This window comes from Pseudonaja textilis, chromosome 5, assembly GCF_049901715.1.
Source record: "Pseudonaja textilis isolate UNSWEBS1 chromosome 5, rPseTex1.2, whole genome shotgun sequence".
Taxonomy (NCBI): Eukaryota; Metazoa; Chordata; class Lepidosauria; order Squamata; family Elapidae; genus Pseudonaja; species Pseudonaja textilis.
In genome coordinates, this window is record NC_141994.1 from 18,925,290 (window position 1) to 18,944,771 (window position 19,482).

Genomic DNA, 19,482 nt, shown 5'->3' on the forward strand with positions numbered 1-19,482 from the left:
CTTGTAACACATTAAAGAAAAGGGAACTGTCATTTCAGCATGGCTGCCATCTTGTCTTTTTTTGACAAGATGGCAGCCAGAGGCACCCCTAGAAATGTGGCCACCATCTTTCCCAGTTAATTTTGTTTTCATTCATCTTGTTCCAGCAACTTGATGAGGCCAGTTCAAACAAAAGAAAGAAAGAGCAAGAGAAGATAGAAGCTCTGTATCTAAATGAATTAGAGCAAGGTATCCCATTCCACAGCCAGCCATGTTGATTGGGGAATTCTGGGAGTTGAAGTCCACGGGTCTTAAAGTTGCCAAGATTGGGAAACCTTGAATTAGAGTGTTTTTTTACTTGAATTATTGAAGCAAGTGTGGCATATTTTTCAGTTTAATAAAGCTTGCCACTCCGTGCAAGAGAGAAAGATGCCTTTTAGATGCAATTTTACCTCCCAGTTTGCCAAACATATGAATTAAATTAGCCTTAGAAAAATAAACAGATCAACTCTTAACTTTCATCACCTTTGATTAAAATTAGACCTTGCAATTGAGAACTTGCTGTACCATTAATCAGAGGGCACCAGGAAACTCATTACCTGTTCCAATGAACTTGATAGGCAGGAATTCACTGTATATATTGGATGTACTTTCTGGTAAATTACATCTCTGGTTCCAAGATAGGCAAGTTTAGAAGTTGGTTTGATTGCCAAACCCACATCAGGAGTTACACGTCTGCATCCGAGGATGACATTGGCCTTTCAGGCTTGCCACAGGATCCATAAGGCACTGCTGAAGGTCAGGAGACTCAGATGTGACACAGAGGATGCTACGTGTGTGTGTGTGAGAGAGAGAGAGCAGCTGTGCAAATCTGAGAACTGCCTCCCATTCATTACATTTTATTGCTTTATTTGTACCTCGCCTTTATAGGTCATCCTCGACTTACGACCAGAATTGAGCTTAAAATTTCTATTGCTAAGTGAAACATTTAGGGAAGTGGATTTTGCCCTGTTTTACAACCTTTCTTGCCAGAGTTGTTAAGTGAATCGCTGCAGTTCTTAAGTTAGGAAGACAATTTTTAAGTGAATCTGGCTTCCCCATTGACTTTGCTTGTCAGATGGTCACAAAAGGGGATCACACAATCCCAGGACACTGAAACTTGTCATAAATACGAGTCAGTTGCCAAGCATGTGAATTTTGATCACGTGACCATTAGGATCTGCAACAGTTGTAAGTGTGAAAAGCGATCCTAAGTCACTTTTTTCAGTGACATTTGTAACTTTGAACATTCCCTAAGTGAACTGTTGGTAAGTCAAGAACTACCTGCATTAGTTTTACAAATAACTCAAGGCAGCAAAAATATCTAACACAACTTCCTCTTGCTCTACTTCACACAACAACAACCCTATGAGATCTGTCAGGCTGAGAGAGAGAGAGAGAGAGAGAGAGAGAGACTGGCTGAAGGTTATCCAGTTGGATTTCATCCCTAAGATGGGATTTGAACTCACAGTCTCCTGCATTCAGGCCTGGTGCCTTAACCACTTGACCAAACTGGCTGTCCATTGTTTTTGGATTTAGGTCCAATCCTCAAGAAAGTATCAGACATGCTCACCATGGCTGGTAGCACCGTTGACAACTGTTGGATGGTTTCAAAGATGTCAAGGTGCAAAGGAGCCAGGTGAGCAAAATGGAGAGACCCATCAAAGCACCTGTTGTAGTTTGCATGGTCTATCGGGGTAGCAACCTGTTGATGGATTCCTTGGCATTTTTTTTTTTTTTGCATCAGGCTGCAATATGATAAGCAACCAGTAGATGAAGATGGAGAAATCCACTACTCTTTGTTGCCATCTGTTGGCCACCCCAAATTTGTGCAGCCCAGATACGACAACTCATATTTTCATAGAAAACCAGTGGTCTGTAGAGAATAGTCAGCATCTAAGCCTGGGAAGAGTGATTTGGATACTGACATCTAGGTTTTCTTATTCAGTCCTTTTATGATCTAGAGGTGGTAGAATCTAGAATCAGGTAGGATTCAGCCGGTTGGGGCTATCCCACCTGTTTTGGGGCCTTTCGGGGGTTATTTTGAGGCCGTTTTTAGGCCATTTTGGGGGCATTTTTCAGGCGTTTTTTTTGACGGGGCAAAAACTGGCCAAAAACAGTCCAAGAAACAGGCGGGGGCGGAGCCAACCGGTGGTCTGATTTGCCGGTTCTCCGAACCACGCAGAATCAGAACAAGGGGTTCAGGCGAACTCATCCGAACCTGCAGCAGCCTACCTCTGCCCCACATCTAAATTTGCACCCCCAGCATGGCGCTGCTCCCTTGAAAGGCTGCAGAAACAACCCGGTCTAAAGGCACGGTTTGAATGCGTTTTGATTTTGGGTTTTTCCCCCCAAATCAAACTCTTAGCTTTAGTTTCCAGGCTTCGTCTAGCCGAAACGATTTTAGGGCATTCTTCAGCCTCTAGCATTTGTGGGGATGCACAGTGAGAAGGAATTACAAACACACACACACACACACACACCCCGGTCACCTGGGGGAACTTGCATTATTATTTTTAGTGACCTTTGCATTCAGAATGACAAATTGTCTCTCTTATTTAGAGCTGATAAGTGCAAAAGCAAGTGGCAGAATTAGCTGTTGGCAAAGTTCTCTAATCAAAATAGCTCTTTTCCTGCTAATCAAGTGCTCGCTCTCTCCCTCTTCCCCCCCCCCATGTGTGTATGTGTGTAAATTGGAAAGTCAGCTACTCAGAGGTGGTATTCAGCAGGTTTTGACCAGTTCCGGAGAACTGGTAGCGGAAATTTTGAGTAGTTCAGAATACCGCCTCTGACTGGCCCCGCCCCCATCTCTTCTCCGCCTCCTGAGCCCCAGCTGATTGGCTGGGTCTTCTTTGGTTGCCCTGCACAAGAGAACGGAGCTGGAAAGCAGGTTAGTGGGGTGGGGAGGGAATGGGGATTTTGCAGTATCCTTCCCTTGCTACACCCACAAAGCCACGCCCACAGAACTGGTAGTAAAAAAAAAATTGAATCCCACCACTGCAGCTGCTTCTGTATGAGAGATTCAAGGAATAGAATGGTGACCCCTCAAATTTGCTTAATTTTCCAAAGTCTAAGGCCTTTGTCTGGAACAGCGGTATGCAAACCATACATCAACAAGGGCCTCCTCAGTTGCACAGAGAGGATAGTCGAAGATTGGAAAAATCTTTCCAGGTAGTCCTTGACTTATAACAGTTCATTTAGTGACCAAAGTTACCAAGGCACTGAAAAAAATGACTTACGACTGTTTTTCACTCGACCATTGCAGAATCTCCCTGGTCATGGGATCAAAATTCAGACACTTGGCAACTGATTCGTATTTATGACGGTTGCAATGTCCTGGGGTTCAAGGGATCCCCTTTTGCGACCTTCTGACAAGCAAAGTCAGTGAGGAAGACCGATTTGCTTAACAACTGTGTGAGTAATTTTAAAACTGCAGAGATTCATTTAACAACGGTGGCAAGGAAGGTCATAAAATGGGGCAGAATTCATTTAGCAGCTGGTTTACTTAGCAAAATAATTCTGGACTTCATTGCGGTCGTAAGTGGAGGACTACCTGTACATAAATTTAAAATATGTGTCAGTAAGTAAGTAATTAAACCCATATAGGCAGTCCTTGACTTACAACCATTTTTAGTGACCATTTGAAGTTACAACAGCACTTTAAAAAGTGACTTATGACCATTTTTCACACTTAACGACCATTGCAGCATTTCCGTGGTCATGTGATCAGAATTCAGGGACTTGACAACTGACATATAATATTTATGACAGTTGTGCTGTCCCAGAGTTATGTGATCACCATCTGTAACCTTTCCAGCCAGCTTCCGACAAGCCAAGTCGATGGGGGAAGATGGATTAGCATAGAATAACAAAGTTGGAAGGGACCTTGGAGGTCTTCTAGTCCAACCCCTTGCTTAGGCAGGAAGCCCCATATACGATTTCAGACAAATGGTTGCACAGCCTCTTCTTTAAAACTTCCAGTGTCTGAGCATTCACAACTTCTGGATCCAAGTCGTTCTGCTGATTCTGTTCTGACCCAAACCTGGTTCCAAGAGAGCAAACCCAAGACAAAGGCAGCAGCACAACCTTTTAATGTTTCATCTATGGATTCTTTTTTCTTCACAGATAAAAGGCTGCTTCCAACTAATTAGCTCCGACAAGAAAGAACCTTGCCAAGTTTTTGCAAGGCTACCAAAAAACAACAGATAAGAAATAATTTACAACACAAGAGTCTTCAAATACCAACTGTAATGTCCACGAGGCTGAGTTTCAAAACGTCTTTGCTTCCTGCAAAGAACGTTCACTTCACAACTGGCTTTTATCTTCTTGAAGGAGGGGCCATTACCTTGCAGCCTTACTCCCGAGTCGCTCGTGCTGTTGTAGCTGCTCTTTCCTATGCGCGCACGCACTTGGCACAGGCTCCTAGGGAATTTCCTCATCGCTGCTGCCAGCCCCCACAATCTCTGAAGGCAGCAGTCCACTCCTTAGTGGTCCTGCCCCCTCATCTGAGTCCTCACTCTCCTCAGCCGTCCACACCTGCTGCTGGCTAACCACATCAGATTCACTGAATTGAATCTCACGATTCAGTTAATTTCACAACTGCCTCACTTAGTAATTGTGGTCATAAGTTGAGGGCTACCTATAATCTCCACAAAGAGCCACCTTCTGATTTTCTGCTTGTTTTCTTCGTCTTGTTAAATTTAACACGGGGTTTTTTTGTGTGTGTGTGTTCACAATTTTTCTTCTTACTCTTTTGTTTTCTTCCCAATTTGAAAGTATTCCAATATTTACTGCAAAGTTGGTTGATTTCTTTTATCAGCTAAGAAGGAAACTAGAAACTAGGAGAAGGCGGTAGTTTTCCCTAATAGCACATCAGGAGAGCAGAACTCAAATTATTTCTCCTCATGGATTCTCTTTGTAATACAACCCTTGGGTTTGTTTGTTTTTTAAAAAAAACCTCTTGAGAGGTTTGTGAGGAGAAATTCTTTTTTCCGTTGATCCTAACCATAAGCAGGATAGGGTGGAACTGGGCCGGAATTGGCAACAAGGAAAGAGAAGGAAACACAATTCTTGCCTTTCCATCTGCTTTTTGTTCTGGGATTATTATGTTTTAAACATATAACCATACATGCAAACTGCCATTTCTCTTGACAAGGAAGGAAACATATAAAAATAGCTTGGGAAAGAAAGGAAAAGAGCAGGAAAATAAAATAAAATGTTATTCTTCCAGAATCCCTGCATTTCTGCAGCTAAATAGTATTTTAGGACAGCGCTTCTCAAATCTGGCAACTTTTGAGATGTGTGGCCTTCAGTTCTCACTATTCCCCAGCCAGCCTACTCATCTGGTCTAGATAATTCATTGGCCTTTTGGGACTATAATGGGAAAAACTCAATCCAACTATCAAGAGAAGTTGTAATACCTCCAGAATAATTGCTCTGATTTTAATGTTTTTGTGGAAAAACTGTGTTAAATACAGGCAAGTGAAATAGTGCTACATTCATATTAGATATATGATGCACGATTCTGCTAATCTATACAGGTAGTCCTCAACTTACAACTGTTCTTTTGTGACTGTTCAAAGTTACAACGGCACTGAAAAAAGTTTTTTTCACACTGATGACCATAGCAGCATCCCCAGGGTTAGGTGATTTACATTCGACTCACTTTTATGAATGAATTCCAAGCTCATGGGATCCTTTTTTTGTGACCGGTTCCGACAAGGAAAGTCAGTGGGGAAGCCAGGTTTACTTAACAACCGGGTTACTGATTTAACGACTGCGATGGTTCACTTAGCAAGTGTGGTAAGAAAAACCGTAAAATGGGGCAAAATGTCAGGGTTCCGACAAATCACCCTTATTCAAATCATAAGTCTCTAGCCACATCTCTCAGAGTAAAAAAACTGATTTATTAGGAGTGACAATGTCAGTGTTACCTGGGTGCAGCTGACTCTTATGACACCTCATTCATTTCACCCTTGACCCCGGTCTTCCCCCCATCCCCTGGATGTATATTCTCCAATGGGACACATCCATAGCCAAGAGTCATCAATCATGCTCTCTAGTAATAATCTTGCCCGCCAGCAGCTTCGGTTGCCTAGCAATTATCTGAAACATTTAAGGAATGCACTACTTTCCCCCACTCCCTTTCTGCTGGCAACTAAAAAGACTAAAGCAATATTTTTAAGTTGACACAAAACTCACGATCATGGGGATGCTACGAAGGTTGTAACTGTGAAAAACGGTCATAAGTCGCTTCACTGCCATGGTAACTTTAAACGGTCACTCAATGTTGTAAATTGAGGACTACCTGTATTAGAATGCTGACTGTTGGTGAGAATGGAAAGGAGGCATTCTTCAATACCCTTGGAGACTTATCAGCTTGAAGAAGGCTAGTCTGGATGGACTTCAGCCTTGTAGGTGTTGAACATCTTCAATTAGTTGGGCCACCAACACACTGAGGTTCTTCATGGAAGACGGTCTTCCTGTCTTCGCCATATCTTGTAGGTTGGCCCTTTGTGGCACCACGGAAGGACACCTTCTCTGTGGGGACATCCTCCTCTTCTTTGGAGGGACCTACCATCTGCAGCTGACGTTTATTCTGACCAAGGCTTCCTGAGATACCAACAAACACATATAAAATCCAAAACTCTTTTATTTTAGTTCAATGGCTGTGAATTATCATCATTCACGGCCCGGAATGAGTCTTTACCGGTTATAATTAGTCCCAGGGACGTCTGCCAAAGTTCTTTGTAAGACGTCTGATAAGAACACACCTTATCTTACTTGAAGTGCTGCCAACGACCAAAGTCCCAATTAGTCTTTCCAAAATCAAACAGAATAAATTCACCACGAAGCTGTCAGAGTCCAAACCGATTGGAGCGAATGACTTTGCTTCCTGCAAAGGTTTCCCTACCTTTGCACTTCCTTTATATCTTATGGGAGGGGCAAACACCTCCAAGCCTTACTCCCGAGTCGCCTCTTTCGTCTTAGCTGCTCTTGCCTTCTGGCAGCTCTGTGCACACACACACTGGGAACAGGCTCCCCTTATTCCTCTGCCTCGCTGCTGCCAGATTCTGGAGGCTCCGGAGTCAGCACATAACTCCCAGATGGTCCTGGCCCCATCTCTGTATCAGACGAAGGAACCTCGTCTGAGTCCTCCCCAGACTCCCAGACTGGTCCATGTTCTTCCCCACTGACCGATTCTGCTGCCAGTGAACCACAACAACCTTGTCCAACATGTTTTCAGTTTCCTCTTAAAAAGCAGTAGCAATAGCACTTAGACTTATATACCGCTTCACAGTGCTTTTACAGCCCTCTCTAAGCGGTTTGCAGAGTCAGCCTATTGCCCCCTCAACAATATGGCTCCTCATTTTACCCACCTCGGAAGGATGAGTCAACCTAGAGCCAGTCAGGATCGAACTGCTGGCCGTTGGCAGAGTAGCTTGCAATACTGCATTCTAACCACTGTGCCATCACAGCTCCTTTTTCTCGTGGCACATCTCCGCTCTGAACACCTCCTGGCACCTGTCTTTATAATGGATCGGTTTTATTCTAAAATATCACCGTATAACGAGTGTCAATTGCTTTGGGATTCTTCACAAACAGCAGTAGTATCTCAATACTTTATCAGAGAAATAGAGTTAATGTCTGACAGTTCGTGGTGTTTTTCCTGGAGGTGAGTCAGTGTTGGCCAATTAACTAATTTCATTTCCGTCAGGAACCTTTTGAAGACTTTTCTGTCGTTCTCTTTCCAGACTGCAGACTCCTCTGGGATTACGTCTATCAATTGCTCTCCGACAGCCGGTACGAAAATTTCATCCGATGGGAGGACAGAGAATCCAAAATATTTCGGATAGTGGACCCCAATGGGCTGGCCCGGCTATGGGGAAATCATAAGGTACAAAGGATCCATGATGGTCTTGCAGAGACTGTGAATTAAATGATCGGGGAGGAGTAGAGAAAGAATAAATACGATTCTACTAAAAGAAAAAAAAGGAGTTAAATGTAGACCAAAAGAGAAATTCTGTAATCATCTATAATCATCGATGACACTTGTTTGTTTTGCAAAATTATATTGGCTGCCCATCTTACCACAGGGTAATTCTGGCTGGCTTACAATCTTAAAAAGAGAAAAACTATACAAAAACTAAAAGACCTAAATAAAATTTTTTGGTGAAGATCCAAATTCTGTGGTCTGATTAAAAGAGGAGGAGGGCAGGAGCAGGAATGGGGGAGAAGTAGGATCCGTCGTTAATCTACCCACCACCCTTAATGTGAAGGGGTGGGGCAGATGTTCCAAAGAGCTGGAACAATGGTAGAGAAGGCCGTCTTCCTGGACTCTGCCAGCCAGAATACCCTGGTCACACGGCCCACGGTATGCCTCCTCTGTCAGCATAAGTAGGGTGGATTGGTAGGTAGGTAGGTAGGTAGATACAGTAGATACATACATCGATACATAGATAGGATCAGATAAGTAGGTAGGTAGATGATAGATAGATAGATAGATAGATAGATAGATAGATAGATAGATAGATAGATAGATAGATAGATAGATAGATAGATAGATAGATAGATAGATAGATAGATAGATAGATAGATAGATATGTTCAGGGGTGGGCTTCAAAAATTTTAGCAAAGGGTTCTCTGCCCAGTTGCTGGGTGGGCATGGCCTAGTCAGCCTCCTGCATCACCGCAGAGAGAATGTTTTTGCCCTCCCCGGGCTCCGGAGGCTTTCCTCAAGCCTCCAGGAGGGTGAAAACGGCCTCCCAGGGCTCCGGAGGCTCTCTGGAAGTTAGAAACAGGCCCATTTCCAGTTTCCTGAACTTCTGGGAAGCCCGTTTTTCGCCCTCCCTGAGCCTCCGTGTGCGCCCTGCACTTATCTGCATCCAAAATGAGCCTCGTGGGGGCTCAGGGGAGGGAAGGGGTGGGCGGGGCCAGCCAGGAGTGGGATTTGGGGGTTCTCCAAACTGCACAGAATCTTAGCTAAGGGCTCTCCCGGACCCCTGCAAACCCCCAGTAGCCCCACCTCTGGATATGTTCAGATACAGACAGACAGACAAGATCAGATAAATAGATGGATGATAGGTATGTTCAGATAGAAGGGAGAGGGAGGGAGGGTGCGGGGGGGAGAGAGAGATAATAAAAATAAGAATAAAATACTGCTTTAGAGAAGAAGATGTGTCTCTCCCCTATTTCATTTCTTCTCCATTACTAACTGAACACGTGGGAATTTCCCACACTTAGACAAGCAAAAATATTCAGGGTGGCTCTCTAGGGCTATGCAAAACCCACCGTCCCATTCACACCGGGAACTCTGGGGGCCATTTGTCATTCTGGAAGATTTGCTTCCAGAAAACGTGAACCATTTGGGGCATGGTTTTCCCATCATGAGTGCACTCTGGGAATCTTGTGGGAGGGGCCATCTGACCTGTCCTTATTTGGGGTGTGCTTATTGCAAAATATCCGAGGAAAGAAGAGGGCAGGGTTCTTTTGACTACTTTGGACCGTTGTTGGTGTGAGGACTTTTCCTTCTCAAATTTCTAGCAGGAAAGTCTACACTTAGGCAGGGTCCAGTGCAGCACAAGGAACAAAAGCTCGTGTCTCTTGATGAGTAGGAGGTTAGGAATTCTAGTAAAGTCTTCCATTCCTTTCAAGTGACGTCTGCTTATGTAGACTCTTCCAGCAGCAAACTCCTTTCTCTGCTCCCTGGTCTTACGTTGATGGGGAGAAGGCTAAAATGACATGGGCAGATTGCATCTGCTCCTAATTTTGATGGTAGGCAATTGACTTAATAGCACAATTCCTCCTTCATTGTGACAATTCATAGGAAAAGCTTCTCAGACTATCTCCCCCCCCTCCCTTGGAGGGGAGGGGAATCACAGATGTTTGGAAGTTGGTGAAAACCAATGGAAGGGTCATATATGATCGATTTCTTTCTTTCTTTCTTTCTTTCTTTCTTTCTTTCTTTCTTTCTTTCTTTCTTTCTTTCTTTCTTTCTTTCTTTTTCCTTTCCTTTCTTTTCCTTCCTTCCTTTTTTCCCTTCCATTCCCTCCATCTCCTTCCTCCCTCTCCTGCCTTCCTCCCCTCCCTCTCCTGCCTTCCTCCCCTCCCCTTCTCCTGCCTTCCTTCCCTCCCTCTCCTTCCTTCCCTTCCCCTTCCCTTCCTTCCTTTCCTCCCCCTCTCCCTCCTTCCTTCCCTCCCCCTCCCTCTCCTTCCTTCCCTTCCCTCCCTCCTTCTCCTTCCTTTCTTCCTTTTTCCTTTATTTTTTTTGGCCTGTGTTATCATTGCTATTTATTGATTTTTTTAAAAATGAATTTTATGCTGTTTGCAGGTGAGAATTGGGTCGCTTTATTACATTTTGCTGGCAGGATTGGCAGCATGCAGTAATAGTACCTAGCAATAGTGGTAGTAGTATGCAGGATGCCCGGAAGTGAGGCAGTTTTGGAGGCAGATTTTGCTCTCGCAATAGAAGTATCCTCCATCACATGTGCAAGACATGTTTAAAAGGGTGGGGTTTCCGTCATGCAGGTATCACCACCTCCATCTTAATTTTTTATTTTGGCTTTCCTCCTCTCTGGTAGATGGCTATGTCTAGACAGGCCTCCAGCCCTATCCAGCTGGGCCCTTTGAACTTCCGCTCAAGAGCAACCTTTTTGTTTGTTCATTTGCTTATGAAATTCAGAGGCTACCAGACTCCAAAGTGTCTCTGGGCAGCTTACACTAAAAATAGGAAACAATTAAAAACAACACTAGAGATGAAATCCCGTACATCCGGACAAACACACCTCCCTCAGATAGAAAACACAACCAACAAAGCTCAACAAACACCCAAGCCCTGGTTGAACAGCCCTTAAAGTCTGGAAGTTGAGTCATGGTGGCTGGACTTCTTTTCTTTTTCTTTTGTGTGAAACATTTTACCGCTTGTCCAACTAGTTTCTTCAGTCTTTAAAGCAGGGGTCTTCAAACTTGACAGCTTTAAGACTTGTGGACTTCAACTCCCAGAATTCCTCCTCCAGTCATGTTAGCTAAAGAATTCTGGGAGTTGAAGTCCACAAGATTTAAACTTGCCAAGTTTGAAGACCCTTGATATAGATAGATAGATAGATAGATAGATAGATAGATAGATAGATAGATAGATAGATAGATAGATAGATAGATAGATAGATAGATCAGGGGCCTTCAAACTTGACAGCTTTAAGACTTGTGGACTTCAACCCCCAGAATTCCTCCTCCAGTCATGTTAGCTCAGGAATTCTGGGAGTTGAAGTCCACAAGTCTTAAACTTGCCAAGTTTGAAGGCCTTTGCTCTAAAGCGTTCCAGAACCTTGTCAGGGTGGGAGCTAGAGTCTAGACAGATCGGTGGGGAGACGCCGTTCCAGAAGGTGGCAGAGAAGAAGCCATGCTTCTTGGGGTCTCAATTGATGTCTTGTACGTCTGAAGGGTCTCGTAGCAGGCCAGCTTTGTCTGTGTGTACCAGATGGGCAGAAACTTGGTGTAATGGACCATGTGGATGACCTTGAAGGAGAAGGGGAAGAGATGCTACCTTGGAAACAAGTAGGCAAGAGAAACAGGAGCCCCCAATCACTTAATGGTCAGAGGAAGAAGCTTTTAAAAGACCCAATCTAATAGGTCAAGCTGTTATTTTTATTAATTTTTTAGTTTACTTTATTGACATTGCACCTCCTACAACAAAATTCCATCTTCAATGTACATTATACATAAAAAAAATTAAAAACACAAACACACCTCCTTCACATTCTATACAATTGAATTGAAAATCCCTGATATTGCATTAATATGGCACTATACCAATAGAATTCAGTAGAGTTATTGCTGTGGGATAGATGCTGTTTTTCAGCCTATTTGTCCTTGTTTTTATTACCCTGTACTATCTGCCAGATGGTAATAGTTCAAAAAAAAGGGTTCCCAGGATGAGATGGATCTTTATAAGAATGTTTTGAACTTTCTTAAGGCAGCGGGAGCTGTAAAGCTCTTCCAAAGAGGGGAGAGGGCAACCAATGATCTTCTGGGCAATGACATTAACCCTCTGGAGTGCTTTCCTATCTGCCCCTGTGCAATTGGCAAACCATACACAGGTGCAGTAAGTTAAAATGCTCTCTATGGTGCAGCGGTAGAAGGTCACCAGCCGTGTTTTAATTCAGTTGTTGTTTTCTGAGAAGTCTCAGGTAGTATAATCTCTGCTGGGCCCTTTTGGCCAGGGCTGCAATGTCAGCACTCCAGGTCAGATTGGTGGGAAGTTTGTACTTAGGTTAAAAGTGTCGGTGGGAAATTTGTACTTTTAGACTTGCAAGATTTTGCTAATGTAGCTTTGCAATAAAGTAGAATTAGCTACCTGGATGTGTTTCTTTCGTTTACCCGGGAAGGCTGACTCCTGGTTCTAAGCCATCAAGAGCTTTATAGATGATGATCGGCACCCTGAATTATACCCAGAAGCTTACTAGCATCTAGTGAATGCATAGATGAGTGGCATTTCATGGGCATGCCAAGGTCTGTCCAGTTCTGTCCTATGCCCCACCACATTCTGCACCAACTGTAGCTTCCAAATCACCCTCAAGGGCAGCCCCATCTAGAGTGCATTACAATAGCCCATCTGTTTACATATTTTGGATAAACAAAAGAGGTTGGAGCCCTTAAGAATCAAGGCTACCCAATCTCATATTTTTTATTTTATGTTATTAATTTTCTATTTGTTACATTTCTTAGTGCTTAATAAACATCTTGTCTGGGTATTTAAATGGCCTAACAATACAATTGCCATTCTTACTCTCCATCCCTTTTTTTCCAGCCACTGGTAAAATAAGTTCCATGTTTGTTAATATTCTGTATCTTCTTTCTGTTTGATTTTCAGCGTAAGTCTGTCCATTCTGCACAATCTAATATCTTCTTAATTTTCTCTTCAACAATTTCATATGTTGATTTATTAATTTCCTCCCAAGTTGTGGACTATACAATTTAACGGGCTCAGTGTTATCTAGCATGACGTAAGCGAAGACAACCAAAGACGAGGAAAAGGGAATGTGAACTGGGATTTAGCCATCTCTTCTTTCTTTATCATTTTGGTAACTTGTTTTAATTCTGGCTTTTCTTTGTCTTAAATGGAACAGAACCGAACAAATATGACCTACGAGAAAATGTCCCGTGCCCTGCGCCACTACTACAAACTAAATATTATCAGAAAGGAGCCAGGACAAAGACTTTTGTTCAGGTAATTGTGATTTTTTGTGTGTGTGCTTTTGTGCATTCCAAATTTTGTGAAAGAATTTTTGTTTTTACTTATGTTATTCAAGGCAAACTCTTTGTGTGTCTGTGTGTGTGTCTGTGTGTGTGTGTAACAAGTCACCACTCAAAAAAAACCCTGAAAACAACAACAAACAAAAACATAGACAAAATCCAAAATGTCCAAGTTCATTTGATTGTACAAGTCATCAAAAAAAGGGAATTAAGTTGTTAGTATTCATCAAGCCCTGCCCAAGAATATTTTTTTCCAGGGGGGAAAGATAATGTAACATTTTCTGATTGACAGAATATATAAAAGTCTGTAGAGATCCTCAATCATCCAGGGTCATGGTTGTTCCCAAAGGTGCTTTTCTCAGGAGACAACTGGATTTTCTTGTTTTTCCCTTTTGAAGATGTTTCGCTTCTCATCCAAGAAGCTTTTTCAGCTCTGATTGGATGTCCCAAAGTTAAAACAATTCTTGTTTTATTTCAACGCTGGGAATTATGTTCATTCCCGGCCTGTAATGAGTCCCAAACAGTCCCTCGAGATAAGCACCCACCTTTCTCTCCTTTGAATGGCTGCCAATAACTAAAGTGCCAAATGAACTGTAAAAAAACCAACCGAAGTACAAAGTCCACACAGAGCTTCAAGGTTTAATCTGAACTGAACGAATGACTTTGCTTCTTGCAAAGGTTTCTTCACCTTTGCCTGTCCTTTATACCTTATGGGAGGGGCAATCACCGCTCAGCCTTACTCCCGAGTCGCCCCTTTTGTCTCAGCTGCTCTTGCCTTCTAGCAGCTCTGCTCACACGTGCACTGGGAACAGGCTCCCCTGGGTCCTCGCTGCTGCCAGACTCCGCAGGCTCCGGAGTCAGCACCCCACTCCCAGATGGTCCTGGCCCCATCTCTGCATCAGATGGAGGACCCTCATCCGTGTCCTCTCCAGACTCCCGGACTGGTCCCTGTTCTTCCCCACTGTCTGACTCCACCGCCATCTGCAGAGGCTGCTGGCGAACCACAACAGATAGTTTGAAAATGGACTTCCCCGTTTCGGATTGGTAAAAAAATAATTAAAACCATTTGCAACGTAGTGGGCATTGTAACCGTTTACCACCGAGTGGTCGCCAGCAAATTGGCTGCAGCTCACAGAGCCCCTTGTCCAAAGTTCGCAGAAGCAGTGAAGAAGCACCAATGCCAGTAAAAAGAAAAGAAAAGAATTAAACTCTGCTCCCCACACTTACACACTCTTTGTTTCTGCAGGTTCATGAAGACGCCAGATGAAATTATGAGCGGCCGCACTGACCGCCTAGAGCATCTGGAATCTCAGGAACTAGATGAGCAGATCTACCAGGAAGACGAGTGCTGAGGATTTGATCTACTTCCTTCACTGTGGTTTATGGAGAAACCGTCTCTGGAGATCCATTGGGCTGGGAAAACAGGGCTCCAGGACTTGGCATTTATCTTGGACTGGCAGGACCCCGCCAAGCACCTTAGCGAAGAAACAAGATTGGCAAGGGTGGTGTGGCAACAGCATTTGGTCGAGAAGAGTGGGAGCCTAGAGCTCTCACCTGGCTAACTTTTAGGACCTGTCTCACCTTGGGCTTGATTTTTTTTGTTTTGTTTTCAATTGGTCAGTTTGGATATATATATATATATAAATATATATATATATTATTATTTTTTTCTAATTAACCCGTCCAAGTAATCTTTGGGCTTTTAAAATAATTCCTTTTGTAGAGCAGAACGTCAGGGGGCTGCGTACTCCGAATGCTTTCCTATGGAAATTAGCACAACTGTGGGTCAGTGCAGATTCTCGCGGGAGCCTCTGAAGGAAAGAGAGAGAGAGAGAGAGAGAAAAAATCAAGGGCAAGAGGCATCGGGGAGAATCTACAGAGGCCAAGACCTGCTTGCAAGTCAGCCTCCGTCGGCACAAAGATCGAAGAACGTGGACTGCAATCCATGGTTTAGAGCATGAGAAATACCAAAAAAAAAAAAAAAAGCGCCTCATTGGTGGCTGTGGGGAAAGCGTGTGCCGTCGTTTGGGGAGTGTTGTTAGCCAGCGTTGACTCCTCAAAGGCACATGGACCGAATCCAGGCACCTGAGCACTCTTGAATTGAGTAGGAGAAACTATTCCAGAAACCAGTAAAAGGCAGGATATATTTCTGCAGGATGATGGCCCAGCTTCGAGAAAGGGTTAAGCAGAAACCATGCAGCCGGGGTGTGGGATATTTTGCTGGATGGTTACTAAAAGGTATTTCCAACTGCAAGGCTGAAGAATGTGAGATGGTTTTTCGGTGTCTCTCCCTCTCCTTCTTTGGGTTGGGGCAAGGCTCTGATCTGCGAAGCAAATAAGTTGGTCCTCCAAAGGGAAGGAAGGGTTTAGGACAGGGGTGTCAAACTCATTTACACTGAGGTCCACATGGCGGTTGTGTTCGACCTCTGGGCCAGGGTAGGCGTGGCCAGCTCCACACTAGGGGCACCTGTGGAGGCCAGAGCAGGCTGCTAGTGGTCAGGCAGTGAAAACAGGCTCCCTCCCACATGCGGTCCTTCCGACAGGAGTGGGATTCTGCCGGTTCTGTCCACTTCTGTAGAATCGGTTGCTCTGAAAAGCAGCAAACCGAGAGCATACATAGAACCCGTTCTATGTCTCCTTCTGTTTTGGCCCACCCACCCGCCCATAGCTGAAATGTAAAATCACCGAACCGGTGGTTACACCGGTCAGATCCCACCCCTGCCTCCCGAGCTCCGTTTTCTCTGGCAGAGGGTTACAGGAGGCTGTGGCAGCCAAAAACGGAGTTTGGGAGCCCGTTTTGGCTGGCAAAAGCACTGCAGGCTGGTCTGCTGTTTCCTGGGCAGCTCCGCTGGCCAGATCTAAGTATCCTGCAGGCCGGATCTGGTCCCCGGGCTCTGAGTTTGACACCCCTGGTTTAGGATTTCCAAAATGGTGGCTATAATTTTTCCCAGGAAGTGGCCTTCACAGCTCAGAGAGGTGAAATTGAATCTCTGGGGCTGACCTTCGTCTCGTTCCCTTTGCTTCTGCTCTTCCCACGCCCCCAAAAAAATGTTTTCTAAGTCATCTTCCTCATTTCTTAGGTGGATGTGAATACTGAAGACTACTATTTTTATCACGTTGCAGTGTTCTGGATTCTTGCAATGACAGATGAGCTTCGTAGCCTTAAGAGGAAATTTGTATGTGCCTTTGGTTGGTAGGAAGACTGTATTCTGTAAAACTCCTAGGTGGAAGTCATCCCTCTTTCTATACCACAAATGAAGTTATTTCCTCCTTAAGTTCAGAGGTTCGTTTGTCATGACAAAATGCTGGCTATATAAGAGTGTTCGGGTTTTTTTTTAATAACAGCCATGGACAAGATTATGTAAATCATACATGAAAGAAGTCGAAATTCTTTTTCCACAGTAATTTAAACAGCGTCAGAAAAAGTAATGGACTGCTTCACTAGGTTCTTTTGGGCAAATGAAGTATATTTGTATCTGTTTTCCTTTACTTTGTGTAACATTGCCTGCTTCTCCGAGTTGAGGAGCACACCAAGACTTGTCTTGAATTTCATTTTCACTTTCCCATCATCGGAAACCTGCTTCTTGTTTTGGAAATTTCATTGCAGCTTTTTTTGAAAGCCTATTTTCTGAATTGTTAAGGGCTAGAAGCTTACTTTTTGAAAAGGGAGTGTTACATTTGAGGGTCTCAAGATGGCGAGTACGCCCAATCCAAGATATAGGCTAGGTGACTTCTTAATTACATGTTGCAGGAGTCTTCCTTAAAAAGAACTAGCCATAGAGACTTCCGGGAAGGGGTGTTTTTAAAGCGGTCGGATTGTGGACACATCGATGTGCACACATATGGAGGCACAAATCCTTTGCTTTTCATTTCTTCCCAAAGCGAAACGAAATTCGCCCTTGATAGAAATGTATACCTTCCATTAAAAATGCAGCAAATGAAAATTATAATACACACACACAAAAAAAAAAATGGGGGGAAAGGGGTGTTGTCTCTTTCCTACAACTGCTTCTCCTCCTTTCCCAGCAAAGCTTCAAAAACGACGTCAGCTTCATCCGTGTTACCATACATTAGCCAATAGATAAGAAGCAGTCAAGTCTAACTCCGTCCCAAAGGAACCATCACTGCTGCCGAGAGAAAAGCTACACTCTTGAGAAGGCAAGAAATCCGAGAACAGGATCGTGTCCGGGATATCGGGGTTAGATGGGGCGGATGTGTGTTTGTGGTGGTGTTTGTCCTTCACCCACAAAGGCCATCATCCAAACTGCAGGCATCTGGCCAACGCAATTTATAAAAATACGGTATCTGGGGAGGGGGAAAAAAAGAGTCTGGCTTATGATATCAAAGAGCGAGAGAAATTGAAACTGGAACAGCGTGTTTTCCATATTCGAGAACCGAATCACAATGTTTGTTTCTTTGAAGCCAAAGTACATATTACAATTAACGCATGGCTGCCCTTCAAAAGGACAGCCGTGGGTCTATTTGGTAGAAAAAGAAAGAATTTTTCCTGTTGTCACGTTTTGCATCTCCCTGCTCTTTTAGCCAGCGGTAAAAGGAACAGAAAGTCTGCTAAATCAATGTAAAAAAAAAAAAATTCCCCATGTATACTGAGAATTGCTGGCAGCTCAAGAGTTCGGAAGAGAACTAGGAATGAAACCTCTTTACTGTTTTCTGTGGAATTAGCTGCAGTCATATGCAAAGTCGAAAGGAAATCGTGCTGTCGCGTTGTTTTTTTAAAGGAAAAAAAAATCTCTTATTATTTTCTTAAGTAAATTATAATCTGTTGAAGATGGCGCTTCCTATTTTCTTCGAGGTGTGGGGTTTAAGGGAGTGAACTGAATGAATGTAACAAAGCAAAACAAGAATGCCTTTACTCAGGGCCAGTGAGTTGCAAATAATTTTTAAATGCTTGTAATTACATCATCTCAATAAATTTTTTTAATATAAAAAAGCAGAGATGGCATTTGTCTTTCGATATGCCTCAGGCGGAAATTCAGCGTTTATTTGGTTGTTGTTTTTTTTCATTCTCATCTGTCTTCTTTCTAACAGACCTTTAACCGAAGGCATCGTTTTGCCTTAGCCAACAAAGAAGATTTTATGCAAGGCAGGTTCCCTGGAGACAAAGATGGATGTGCAAATACAGAATAAAATATTACGTTAAAAAAAAAGAACATTATACTGGGGCTGTTTTAAATGTATCCTCAGAGAAAGGGAACCAGTAGTGCTGCTTTTATATAGCCGCCTGGAGAGGCGTATCTAGGAAGGGTTTCAAACAGGTGGTCTTCAGCAGGTTCTGAAAACCAGTTCTGGAAAACCAGTAGTGGAAATTTTGAGTAGTTCAGAGAACCGGCAAATCCCACCTCTGACTGGCCCTGCCCCCATCTCTCCTCTGCCTCCCATTGAGTCCCAGCTGATCGGCTGGGTCTTCTTTGGTTGCCCTGCACAGGAGAACGGAGCTGGAAAGCAGGTTAGTGGGGCGGGGAGAGGAGGACTTTGCATTATCCTTCCCCTGCCATGCCCACCAAGACACACCACGCAACCTGTGTCATATCTGTAACATCTGCAAAACGGTAGGATTTCAATTGCATGGTGAAAGCCACAATGTCGATTTTCAGGGGTAGGGTAGTTCCAGGAGAAAGGGTTGGAGTCTTTCTAGGAAGTGGGTTCTATGGCTAAAGTGACATGCCTGCGTTGTTTTAATTTTTAATTGGACAGCCATGCATAGGATTACAAGTAGTCTTTTACTTAGGACCGCAAGGACTTGTGGGGGTCATGATAGCAGTATTCCAGTATTTGAGAGGCTGCCTCAAAGAGGAGGGGGTGTCAATTTATTTTCCAAAGCACCAAAGGACAAGACAAGAAATGATGGAAAGATTCAACCTGGAATTAAGGAGAAACGTCCCAACAGTGAGGACAGTTAATCAGTGGAACAGCTTTGCCCTCAGAAGATGTGGGTGCTTCGTCACTGGAGGCTTTTAAGAAGAGATTGGATAGTCACTTGTCTGAAATGGTATAGGGCAGGGGTGTCAAACACAAGGCCCCAGGGTTGGAGCTGGCCTGTGGAGCCGTCCTGGAAAATATCAGGGGACGGCCCTCGTCGGTTCGGCCCGGTATATCCAAGGCGAAGAGGAAACATGCCAGCAGTTTGGGGAGTGGTGTCAAGCTGGCCATGCCCACTCAGTCAGCCACACCCACCCAAATGGCCACACCCAC

At 43.9% G+C, this 19,482-nt stretch overlaps 1 protein-coding gene across 2 annotated transcripts in view; it reads left to right on the forward strand.

The window, feature by feature from the left end:
• The window catches only part of ETV6 (ETS variant transcription factor 6), a 125,734-nt gene extending 107,514 nt beyond the window's left edge, over positions 1 to 18,220 (forward strand). For both annotated transcript variants that reach the window (XM_087934226.1, XM_026702296.2), the window contains 3 exons: positions 7,773 to 7,915; positions 13,143 to 13,243; positions 14,516 to 18,220. In XM_087934226.1, coding sequence (XP_087790352.1) covers positions 7,773 to 7,915; positions 13,143 to 13,243; positions 14,516 to 14,621 — 350 coding nt within the window. In that variant the 3' untranslated portion in view covers positions 14,622 to 18,220. The remainder of the gene's footprint in view (positions 1 to 7,772; positions 7,916 to 13,142; positions 13,244 to 14,515) is intronic.
• Positions 18,221 to 19,482: the final 1,262 nt, after the last annotated feature.